Source organism: Dasypus novemcinctus, chromosome 18 (assembly GCF_030445035.2).
Source record: "Dasypus novemcinctus isolate mDasNov1 chromosome 18, mDasNov1.1.hap2, whole genome shotgun sequence".
NCBI lineage: Eukaryota > Metazoa > Chordata > Mammalia > Cingulata > Dasypodidae > Dasypus > Dasypus novemcinctus.
Genome location: NC_080690.1, coordinates 3,517,030 through 3,529,230, shown reverse-complemented (window position 1 = coordinate 3,529,230; position 12,201 = coordinate 3,517,030). Strand labels below are relative to the sequence as shown.

The 12,201-nt window shown below is 62.4% G+C and overlaps 1 protein-coding gene across 1 annotated transcript; it reads left to right on the top strand.

Annotated features, from left to right (window-relative positions):
- The first annotated feature begins 2,755 nt into the window (after positions 1-2,755).
- On the top strand, positions 2,756-4,788 carry FOXC2 (forkhead box C2). The gene has a single exon (XM_004450230.3). It carries the CDS (start codon positions 2,778-2,780, stop codon positions 4,278-4,280), a length of 1,503 nt encoding a protein of 500 aa, XP_004450287.3. The 5' UTR covers positions 2,756-2,777; the 3' UTR covers positions 4,281-4,788.
- The last annotated feature ends 7,413 nt before the right edge of the window (positions 4,789-12,201 follow it).

Below are 12,201 nucleotides of genomic sequence, written 5' to 3'. Positions count from 1 at the left end.
GGAAGGCGTTGTTTTAATAACCTGAACAAACATCTCTCCTGGAGTCCTACTGCGTGGAGAAGAAACCTAATTCCAGAGGCAAAGGAGAATGTCTCCGTCACCTTTTAGGTCTTGATTACAAGGATGTCTCCCCACCACCGCCGCTTGGGGTGGGGGGCAAATAATACACATTTGTGGCAACTCGACCTACTTGTTTTCCGATGACAGTAGTTTTATACCTGGACAGTTTGGTAAATACAAACCTGGGCAGAAACTGCCATTTTGGAATTTATTTTTCATGGTCCCTAGCTATTTTGGTTTTTGCCCTGTGCTGTGATAGTTATTTTTTTAAAAAACACCTTGTAAAAGCAGAGTAAATAATATATCTCCAGGAAGACAGACGGAGGAGAGTTTTTAAATCAATAGTTTGCATTTTCAGTAAAAAGGTGAGAAGAATTCAGGGTGCCTATCCTACATTCCAGGAGAAAAGCACTTATTTTTTTCCAGAGCCTCCCCCCCCCCCATTTTAAAAGATTGATGTGAAAATATTAAAGCTATTTTTTTAAAAAATAGGTGGTGGTGGGACTTTGGGGAAAGAAAGCGCAAACGTTTCTCCTCGAACGTTCATTCTCATCGAATGAATGAGAGACAATTTTTTAAAAATGGCACCGAGTTAGAGAAGGACCTCACAGCACCCGTAAAAAAAGAGCGGAGCCTTTTAGAAGTAGAATGTTCAAGGAGATACCAGGTTTGTACTTTCTCTTTTAATGTGAAGTTATCAGGAGCTACCATTCACAGATAATGAGCACACATTGCTTCCTTTGTTCTTTTCTTGAATGCCAAGGCGCCCTTCTGGTCTTCCACTAACCTCCCTACATCCAGGAGCCCCGCACACCTTTTGCTGGGGACTCTAGTAAGCAATTGATGGAAGGGTTGGGAGGGGAGAAGAAAACCTGAAATACAAATATTTTATCTGAAATCCTACCCACCCACCCACCCACCCAACCGGACAAACAACTCCCAGGAGGATTCGGGCCGGCACTGGCCCTTCTCGAGGAGTGTCCACCCTCCTCCACGGGAAGCGAGCGAAGGGGATCCGATTAGCCGAGGTGTTGAAGGAATAAATAAATCAGTTCACAAATAAACAAACGGCCCGGGCTTCCAGCAGGGAAGGAGAAAGCCGAATATGGGACGGGCGAGGACCTCCGAGCCGGCGCCCGAGTGTTTCGGTGGCCGAGGGTTCTTGAGCCGGTGGGTTGGAATCGCTGGCCCGGTGCCCCCCCGGAGCCCGCTCCCCGACTCACCTTAGCAAAACCCAACGAACCCACCACCAACAGAATAAAAGACAGAAAGCCGGCTGGCCGGGAGTGGGAGGTAGGGTCTCGGCCCTGGGGCGGGTGTCGCGGCCGGAGCCGGCCTCCTCGGCCCGCAGCGGCTTCCACGCGCGGGGCCCGCGGAGCGCCTCGCCCGCTGCGCGCAGCGCGGGGTCCTCGGGCGCAGCCGGGGCGCGAAGCCGGCTCGGGCTCCTTCCCGCGGGGGGCGCGGCCGGGGCCCGCGGGGTGCGGCGCCGAGCGCGGGGAGCCCGCTCGCCGGCGGGGCCTGGGGGCTGCGGAGAGGGCGCCGCGAGGCTGGAGGCGGCGGGCCGCTGGCGTCGACGCGGTGGAGGGAACCGCGCGGATGAGAGGGGTGGACCCCCGTGTTCCCCGCGCCCCGCGAAAACTGCTGCCGAGGACGCGGGTGGGTCAGCGCCTCCGCCGCCTCCCGCGAGGCTTGCGGGGTCAGGTCCTGCCGGCTCCCGGCCCCACCTTCCCGTGTAGGCGCCGCGGCCCGACCCTCGGGGTGGGGAGAAGGGGACCCAGGCCCTGGAACGGGCCTCTCGGGTCTTCGCGGGGCGCTCTCGACGGCCCTGAGCCCGGCTGGAGCCCGCCCGTGCGTTTAGCCACCGCCACTTGGCTACACCGCGGGGACGCTCTCCCCTCGATTCCAGCAGGTCTGCTCTGAACCCACGGATCCCGGGTCCTGGTAACTAGGAAATGTGATTATTCGCCTCATCGCTCACTCACGGGCAAGAGAGTCCCTGGAACGCTCCTTGCAAGATATTTGACTGCACGAATCGATTCGATTTCACATTTCAAACTTTTTGCCCAGGACCGGTGCTTTTGTCTTTGATCTGGGCAACGTGGGCCCATTAAACAAAACGTGATACTAAAATAAGTTTTAATAAGCGGTAACTCCAGCCGGAGCCGCAGGGAAGCCTGGCTCGGCGCGGCCGGGTCTTAGAGCCGAAGGATTGCGGCGCCCCTCGCGCCGATTGGCGCCGGCTCCCCGCCGCCGCCCCGGGATTGGCCCAGAGTGCCGGGCGGAGGCGTGGCCCGAGGACGGTAAAAACTCGCCGGCGGCCCGGAGCCTGCGGAAAGCCGTCCAGCCCCGGGGAGGGACGCGGCCTGCGCCGGGCTCGGCGGGGCCCCGCTCCGACAGCGGCTCGCCGACCCTCGGGGCCGCGGCCGGCCGGGGCGCCCCGGGAGCCTCCGGCCGCCCGCCTGCGCGGCGCCCCGCCGCCCCCGCCGCGGCCGAGCGGGCGAGCAGTGGCCGGCGCCGCGCCCCGGGGCGCGCCCTCGGGATGCCGCTGCGCCCGGGCCGCTGACGCCGGCGCCCCGCTCCGCCCCGCGGCGCCCCCCGCGCCCGGGCCCGCGCCGCCGGCCGCCCTCGTCGCCTCCGCCCCGCGCTCGCGGGCCCTGCCCGCCGGCCCCGGCCGCGGTGCGTGCGCGCAGGCGGCGGCCCCCGGCCCGGCCAGCAGCATGCAGGCGCGCTACTCCGTGCCCGACCCCAACGCCCTGGGAGTGGTGCCCTACTTGAGCGAGCAGAACTACTACCGCGCGGCGGGCGGCTACGGCGGCATGGGCAGCCCCGTGGGCGTCTACCCCGGGCACCCCGAGCAGTACGGCGCGGGCACGGGCCGCCCCTACGCGCCCTACCACCAGCACCAGCCCGCGGCGCCCAAGGACCTGGTGAAGCCGCCCTACAGCTACATCGCGCTCATCACCATGGCCATCCAGAACGCGCCCGAGAAGAAGATCACGCTCAACGGCATCTACCAGTTCATCATGGAGCGCTTCCCCTTCTACCGCGACAACAAGCAGGGCTGGCAGAACAGCATCCGCCACAACCTGTCGCTCAACGAGTGCTTCGTCAAGGTGCCGCGCGACGACAAGAAGCCCGGCAAGGGCAGCTACTGGACGCTCGACCCCGACTCCTACAACATGTTCGAGAACGGCAGCTTCCTGCGGCGCCGGCGGCGCTTCAAGAAGAAAGACGTGCCCAAGGAGAAGGAGGAGCGCGCCCACCTCAAGGAGCCGCCCCCGGCCGCGTCCAAGGGCGCCCCGGCCGGGCCCGCCCTCGCCGATGCCCCCAAGGAGGCCGACAGGAAGGTGGTGATCAAGAGCGAGGCCGCGTCGCCCGCGCTGCCGGTGATCACCAAGGTGGAGACGCTGAGCCCCGAGGGCGCGCTGCGGGGCAGCCCGCGCAGCGCCGCCTCCACGCCCGCCGGCTCCCCCGCCGCCTCGCTGCCCGAGCCCCACGCCGGCGCGCCCAACGGGCTGCCCGGCTTCAGCGTGGAGAGCATCATGACGCTGCGAACGTCGCCGCCCGCCGAGCTGGGCCCCGCGGCCGGGCGCGCGGGCCTGGTGGTGCCGCCGCTGGCGCTGCCCTACGCCGCCGCGCCGCCCGCCGCCTACGGGCAGCCGTGCGCGCAGGGCCTGGAGGCCGCGGGCGGCGGCGGCTACCAGTGCAGCATGCGCGCCATGAGCCTGTACACGGGCGCCGAGCGGCCCGCGCACGTGTGCGGCCCGCCCGCCCTGGACGAGGCCCTCTCGGACCACCCGAACGGCCCCGCGTCGCCCCTGAGCGCCCTCCACCTCGCCGGCGGCCAGGAGGGCGCGCTGGCGGCCGCGGGCCACCACCCGCAGCACCACGGCCACCACCACGCGCAGGCGCCGCCGCCCCCGCCGGCTCCCCCGCCGCAGCCGGCGCCGCAGCCCGGGGCCGCCGCGGCCCAGGCGGCCTCCTGGTATCTCAGCCACAGCGGGGACCTGAACCCCGTCCCCGGCCACACGTTCGCGGCCCAGCAGCAGACTTTCCCGAACGTGCGCGAGATGTTCACCTCCCACCGGCTGGGGATCGAGAACTCGGCCCTCGGGGAGCACCAGGGGGGCGGCAACGCGAGCTGTCAGCTGCCCTACAGGTCATCGCCGTCGCTCTACCGCCACGCAGCCCCCTATTCCTACGACTGTTCCAAATTCTGACGCCCCCCGGCGCAGCCCAGTCCCCGGCCTGCTCAGTTACAGCTGCAGAGCTAAGGCTGCAGAGACGCAGAAAGAAACAAAACCTGCCCACCAACGTTTTCTCAGACCCGGAGCGGAGAGCGAGCGCGCCAGAGCCCTCAGCCCGCTGAGAAGCGAGCAGGTAACTCCCTTCGCCGCCCCGTGTCTGAGGTCCCAGAAGGGCCCTCTGAAGGGACGCTGCCCACCGCAATGAATATTGATTTTTAAATGCCCCTCTCCTAGGCGGGAGCAGGATGGCTGTGCGCTGCTTGACTCGGGGTTTCTCCAGTTAAGTTATGGACCAAATCCCATAGCCACCCAGTAGCGACTCTGGTGGAGACCCACCTAGGGTGTGTGGGCTCTGATGCATAACAATGTGCTGTGCGTAAATTTTTAATTTCGCTAACCTTGCTGTACAAATGTGTGGATTTGTAATCAGGCTATTTTTGTTGTTGTTGTTCAGAGCCATTAATATAATATTTAAAGTTGAGTTCACTGGATAATTTTTCATCTTGCCCAACCATTTCTAACTGCCACATTGAATTCAAGAAACCTATGTGTTTTTCTCCTTGTACAATTATGCAATATCATTTCCCCCCCCCCAGTTGTAGGTCTTTTCCAAACAAGAAAATAATTTATTATTTTTTTTGTTGGTGGATAAAGAAGTCAAGTATCTGATACTTTTTATTTACAAAGTGTGATATCAGGTATTGTATAGTAGATTCCAGCCTCAGCATTCCTAAAAGAAAAAAAAATTTAAAACTTAACTTCACCTGTGTTTGTCTTAATTGATGTACTTAACCTTAAAATAAACCCGTGTTGTTTTTCTGCCCAAAGCTCCCAACAGTGTGTTTGTGTTCTCGCATTTTTAAAAAAAACAAGGTGTGTTTGCAAACCCACCTGTTTTGATTATTTTTATTATACAGGTGGGTATACGTGCAGCCATATGCAGATGGCCACAAAAGAGGGGGCACTCCTCTGTGCTTTTAATACCGACGGAAAAGGCATTTGATTAATTTTACAAATCTGGCTCTGGCTAGGAAAATCAGAGGCACTGTCCCAGGTGGATGGGGGCAGAGCAAAGGACTGAGGGCAGGTCATTTGCTGGAATGAATGGATTTTTTTTAAAGGCAGATAAACACACAAGTTCTTGAAACAAACGATGCCACTTCATCTCCATTCCCAGCCATCTCCAACTCAGGGGCAAAGAAGCGCGTCACACAAACATTCCCCATTTGCTCACACAGCCGAGCGGCATCTGCTTCCCCTTGCTTTCCCGAAATGCCCACTTAGTAGTCTTCCAGAAAAGAGCTTGAGCTGGGCCAGGGAGGCTTCCAAGAGGATTCCGTAGAGTTTCAGTCCCGTTCTGCCTGTGCCCGGGTCAGAGGTACAGACCGGAGGCGCTTCTGAATTTGATTTGTGAATATTTCCCTGCCTCTCAGGCAAAATTTTAAAAAGCCTCATTGCCCTTCAGAAGTAATTAACAGTGCCTTTTGAATTCTGAATTCCTCGATTTAGACTTTAAACAATCAGGAGACTTTTTTTTCACTTTTGATGACTTTTTAAAAATAGCAACCTCATCTTTGTGACTTGTAGCTGGGGGGAAGTGGCTTGACTCTGTTTACTGGCCGAAACCCACCACTGTCCTGCTGGCCCATGCGTGTGAATTTTGGGGACAGAGCTTCCCCGTCCTGACCCAGCAGGTGGGCCACGTTCGCCCTCGGTCAGGTTCCTCGGGAGTCGATGGCTTTGCGACAGCTGAATTTGCATGGCGCAGTGGCGTGGGCTGGCCGTCAGCTGGGCATGGACGGTGCTGGAAGCACGGCTGGTTATCGGTGTGCTACACTGGAGCAGAATTGGGGAAAATGTCCAGGCTTCCTGCTTCCCCGCCAGCCCCTGTGGGCAATCACTGATTCCCTCCGTGGGACCAAAGGAGGTGAGTGGTCAGGCTGTGCAGGCCCGGCTGTGCTTCCTTCTGGGTCCCGGGACGTGGGAGCCCGGAGCCCGGCTGTGAGCAGCGCCCAGGCCGGGCGCTGGGTTTCGGGAGCCGGTGGAGGAAGCTGGAGGGACGCACGGGGGCGAGGTGCCCTCCCAGCGCCTGGCTGCCGCGGCCGCTCGCTTTCATTTTGTTCCCGCTCTCTTTAAGCCGGTGGCGCGGGCGCCTCTTCCAGGCTTTCTCCTTCCCCCGTTGTTCCAAAGATGCCTTCCTGAAAGCTTGACGTCCGCTTAAAATGCGGGCCTTGGGGTGCGTTTCTGTGCTGAGGCCTGGAGACGCCTGGAAGCGAAGGGGTGAGAGAAGTGGTTTCGGGGTGGGCCGAGAGACTCCCACGGCTCTGGAAACCCCGCTGGGCCTTTGTGCCTTTGGGGAGACTCTTAAAGAAGTCTGAACTCCTCCTGCGCTCAGGCCCGTCACCCGGAGGGCGCAGATGGAGAAACTCCCCCTCTCCCCAGGGAACGCGGGCAACTAGGGCCTTGCATTTGGGGCTTCATTCAGCCAGGCCTTCCCGCCGCGCCCCGACATCCTCCCCCCAAAACGTCCTCGTTCGGAGGTTGTGGAGCTAGGGGAGGTGCGGGCCGGTGCCAGGAGGCCGGTCCCAGCGCTGCGCCCAGAGCTCGGCGGCAGGAGGTGTCCTCCTGGGCGCGCCAACCTCGGACCCAGGGCCTAGCGGCCACGGTATCTGGTGACCCCCAGCGGGCTGGGACGGGCCGGCAGCGGGAGCCACCGAGCCCACCGGCTGCCCCGCGCGGGCCCTGCGGGCTCTCCGTGCTAGAAGCCTGCTCGCGGCTCCTTGCCCGGGCGGCCCCGTCCTCGGAGGCCCTCTCAGGCGCGGGAATGGAAGGGCCAGGGTGCCGGCCGCAGGCTGCCGGACTGCGGGGAGGCTCCGCCGTCCCCGAAAACGCCGTTTGGGTGATCCGCGCCGCCTGATGTGCTCTTCTTGGACCCAGAAAGAAGCAAGGACGTGGCAAGTTGCAAATAGATCGCAAATAAAATGAAAGCCATTCACATCCTCGGCAGGGGCCCTCCGCTCACCGTAGAGCTCAACCTGCAGCCGCCGGCTGGCCTTTGGCCGGTGGACGCGGACTCTAACCGGGTCCGCAGATAGGGACCACAGTGGGTGGCCGCCGGGGCCTCAGCATCCCGTTCCCAGCCCCCGGGAGGCTGGACGAGCTTCCGCGCCCTCTTGCAAGATTCGAAGGCAACGCTCCAGGCTCACCCCTTTCCGGGAAAAGCCGTGGAGCTGGGCCCAGTCCTGGCGCCTGTGTCTGGGGCCCTCACTGCCCCTGCGCAAACGCCTGTCCCTGTAGGTGCCAGATTCGGGCGTGATTTGCACCCGCGTTGTGTGAGTGTAAGACAAGGAATTAGAGGGCCTCCTCCAGCCGCGTGGACAGGGGACACGCCACTGCCCCGCCCTGGCCTTGGTCTTCTCATCTGTGAAATGACCAGGTCAGCGCAGGCGCTGCAGGGCTGCTGGGCACCTGCCCCCCCACCCAGGGCTTCTGAAATGCTCCCTCTTTTCTCCCACTGTCCTCTCCGCTTCGGCAAAAAAAAAAAACAGAAGCCCAAAAGGGAGAAGTCGATGCAGGGTCCTGGGAACCTCAGGGCTCGGAAATCTCTTGGGGTCCATCTCCTCCCCTTCGCCCCGGGCCTGCTTGGGGTCTCGCCACGGGCTGGGAGGGGTGCGTGAGCTGCGCTGAAAGCACAGAGAGCACAGTCCGCGGCTGCCCCCTTGAAACGGAGGGGTGGCTGCGCTTGACTTCTCATCCTTCTCCAGCTCCCGATTCGAAAGAAGGGGTCGGAGGTGTTGGGCAAGACTGGCTGATGGGAACCTACTGTTAATCGTGAGCTTGACACGGGTGAGGGAAGAGCCGGCAAGAAAAGCCCCCACTGATTAAGGAGCCCAAATGAGCTCCTTGGGAAAGGGCCGTGCGCCCCATTGATTCGGGGGGCTCGGTTGGCTCCCGTCGGTCCCTCGGGTGTGATGGCGACAGGCAAGGAGCGCCTGAGGCCTCCGTCCTTCCAGGCGGCCTGGGGAGGGAGGGCTGGGGAGCGGGGGTTGGTGCCTCAGCTCCAGGTAAGGACCCACTGGGTGGGAGCCACCCTGAGACCCCCTACCCCCACCTCCCAGCCAGCGCCTTCTTCCTGCCCCGCATACTTGAAATGCTTTCCCAAACTTTGAGAAGCATTCCCTGCCCGCCTCCCCCTTCCTCTCTCTCTCTCTCTCCCCCCCTCTCCCTCCTTTTCCTCCCTCTCTCTCCCTCTCTGCCCCCTCTCCCTTTCCCTCGCTCTCTCCCTCTCTGGCTCTCTTTCTCTCTCCCCCTCTCTGTCGCAGGGCCCCAGCTTGCCAAGGCATTTGAAATGTTTGCTTTTTGACACAGGCATGTAAGGAGGGGGCACATTTCGGGGGCGTTGGCTAGGCTGGGCAGCCGCCGTGGGGACAGCCGCCGTGCTGGGGAGACGCCGCCTCCTTCACCTTCGCAAGCCCCTGCCTTGCTTTGCCAGCACGCTGGAGGTTGATTACTGGGCCTCTCCTCCCCGGTGCCGTGGTTTTTACAGGGTCAGGCTCGCGGGGTCTTATCCTGGGCCGTGAGTGTGGGGGGGCTTTAGGTGGGTGATGTGGCAGGGTGACAAGGGCGCTGGTTTCTGGGGTCGAGGACCCTTGAGCAGGCTGCTAGCCCTCCCATCTCCTGGGGTGCGGCTTTCTGGGGGGACTGCCCGGGGCTGCCCTGACCCAGCGTCTGGGTGGGCCCGGGCCCTGGGGCTGCGCCTCTCCCAGCAGCCCCCTGGCCCTTCCTCACCCGGCTTGTTTTCACAGCGCGCCCCCAGGCGCCTCTCCTCTAAGGCGGAATCTGCGCACACACCCCGACTCCGGCCCCCGCCAGCGAGCCAGCGGGGGGCGCGGGAGCCCGGGCACCTCAGAGCAATCTGGGCGCCTTTCTCCCTGAGGAGTGGTGGGGTCACCCGCGGGGTGGTGGTGAGGGTCGGGGAGCCGGCCCTCAGCAGGGCTTACAGGCTAGCTGCGGGGGTCACCTCCACGAGGGAGGGGCTCGGCTGCAGAAACCAGCCTAAGGCGCCTGGGGGCAGAGGGCAGGGTGGGCGCCCCCAGCACCCGTTTAGGCCCGGGGCTTCTTGGCCTTTTCTGTTCCACGGACCTTCGCCAGCCAGGTGAAAAGAGCACACTCGTTTATTTATCGCATCCATTCAGAAGTGAAGGAAACGCTGGGATTTCGGGTAGAGGTCAGAGAAAATACAGTAAGTTATTTTTTTTTCAACTCAAGCTCACAGACCCCTGAAGTCTTTGGGCCCGTGGACCCCTGGTTAAGACACCCCGCCCCCCCAGTTCAGACCCTTTAACTCATTTCTGGGAATAAGGCGACCTGTAACAACTCAGCAGTTTGAAGACTCCTGCTGGATTCTGTGTTAGGGTCGGGACCCCAGGCGCCTCCCCGTGAGCAGCCCTGCTCCCTGCGCAAACCTCCCTGGACAGGACGGGGCTTCCGGGTTTGGTGGGACCCTAGGTGACGTCTCTGCGGTTTCCTGCTTATACCTGTCCCAGATTTTGGCGTTCTGGGGCCGCTGGGGGCTTCTCCTCTCCGGTGCTCCTGCCACCCTGGGCACAAACCACTTTCCCTCTGGCCGCTCTCCCCGAGCCCCTGGGGACACCCGAGCACGCAGCCTCAGGAGCTCCCTCCCCGGGAGGCAGGGTGGCCTCCAAGGCTCCTCTGCCCCTGGGGTCTTGGGGTGTTCATCTGTAAAATGGGGAGACTCACCGCCCCCACCTCCCTTGGTTGCCCCAGCGTGCTCGTGCTATGTGGCAGCTGTGACAAGACTGTCGCCTTCCTGTCTCCAGGGCTCGGTCCCCCGGGGCGGCCTCGCTCGAACTCACCTGCCGGTCCTCAGTTTCCTGGCCTGCAAACAGTTTCTGCTTGGTAGGTGGCCATGACCTGGAGTGGCTTAATGGAGCAAAGCACCTCGCTGGCGGCGGGTGCCAGCCCAGTGCCCAGGGGTAATAGCAGCACAATGGCTACAGGAGCCTCCCAGCGGGCGGTCCCCTTCTTCCCACCCCCTGTTTCTCCCACGCAGTGGCCCTGGGGGAGAATGTTAGAATTCTCTCTGTTCTATGGAAGTTTACATATAGGTGTCTGTTCACTGTTTTTCCTACTTGGAAAAGTGATGCCGACATTTCGACAGGTGGCTCAGGGATAGGGGAGCGGGGACTGGGGGCAGGGTCCTCTCCTCTCCGCAGGTGTTGCCTCGAGGGCTCCCTTCGACCCCCCCGGCCCCTGGAGTCCCTCCCACCGCCCCGGGGAGCACGACATCCGGGGGGGGGGCACGGCATCCTGGCTCGGAATGGCGCAGCGCGTCCTACTCTCACGTTGGACGCGATTTCCGCTGGGGCCCTGGCTCTGGAGCCGCCGCGGTGGTTCACGGAGCCTCGGAGCAGGCCCAAGGCCCCCGCGCTTTCCGGCAGGCCGGGAGAGGCGTTCCCGCCAATGGATCCTAGGGTGGACGCATTTCTGGGACCCGATGGCTTGTGCGTCCGCAGGGCACCTTCAGAATGTGCCCCGCTGGCCGTCGGGGACCCCCGTTGCCTCCCAGGCTCCCCGCCGGGCCTGGGGTCTGTCTTCTCCCAGCAGAGCTTCCGCACGAGGGCGCAACCGTGCTCCCACGGTGGGGGCTTGGGCCACGCGCTCCCCGGAACATGAGCCCCAGCGCGCGGGTCCTTCCCACCGAGGCCCCTTCCTGGGATCAAGTTACAGTACTCCCGCAGGAGCCCAGGATAAGTCCCGCGCCAGAAGCCCGGCTGGGGCGCAACGCGGGACCTCTACGGAGACGTTGAGAATCGGCCAGCGCGCGGTGCTGGGTGTGCCTCTCCATATCCAACTCGGAGCTGTTTTCCCCTTTCCTACCCGCGCCCCGCCCACCCCGTCTTCGGCGGCCCTCGTCCCCGCCCGCGTCCCGGCCCATGCCCAACTTGGGCGGTGTTTATTATTGTACGAATTCAAGCTCGGATTTGCTTGCGAGTTTGGAAGACGCGCCCGGGCGGCGCGCGTGCGGGGAGAGGCACGGCTGTGCGCGCTGGGCCACCGCGGCCGGGCAGCTCCAGGGCGGGCTGCGGGCTGCGGAGGTGATGGTGCGGAGTGCCCGTTTGTCCCTTGCCCTGGATCTGTTAGGACCCGCGCCGAGGCTGCAAACGGAGCTGAATTCAAACTTGGGCTGGCAGGGGGTGGGCTGGTCTGGAGCTTCGGGAAGTCGCCAGGGGACTGGGAGGGTCGCCGCCTGCAAAGGCTGGAACATTGGGGTTCTCGTAACCCCAGGGTTGAAAGGGGGCGCTCCAGTAAGAGGGAGGGATCCTGAGCGTGAGGACGAAGGCTGGCCCCCTCCTTCCTGGAGCGCCGCTCCGGCGGGGTCCTCGGCCCAGGCCTGCGCTGGGTGGTGGGCCTCAGCTGAACCGCGGGCAGCATCGGTCGGTGGGGAGGTATCGCAAGCCTGACCTGGAGCTCCTGCACGCAGACCGGTTTTTCCACCCTGGCTATGACTTCTTTTGATATTTCAAGCTTACCTGCTCCCTGCGGTCTGTTCCACCAGCCTGGGTGTCTGGAAACCCCAATAGACATGCGTTAGTTTCTGGCTCCCCCATTTTGGAGTGGGGGGTCTCTCGTGCCTTTTTTGCATCCAGAGGCAATCTGGAGCTCCTCAAATCAGCCCCCCCCCCCATCCCATCAGTGTGCTTTTACTGCCCCTCTGGGGGGGAGGGGCCTGAGCGCTGCGAGGGCCATTTCCAAGCCCACCTGCGGCTCCCCCCTTTTCTTTTGACTTGGCTTCACGACTTACTCAATGAAACACTAAGTCAGTTATCCTGAGTGGTTTTTTTTTTCCTTTTAAAAACTACTCCCTGGAGAT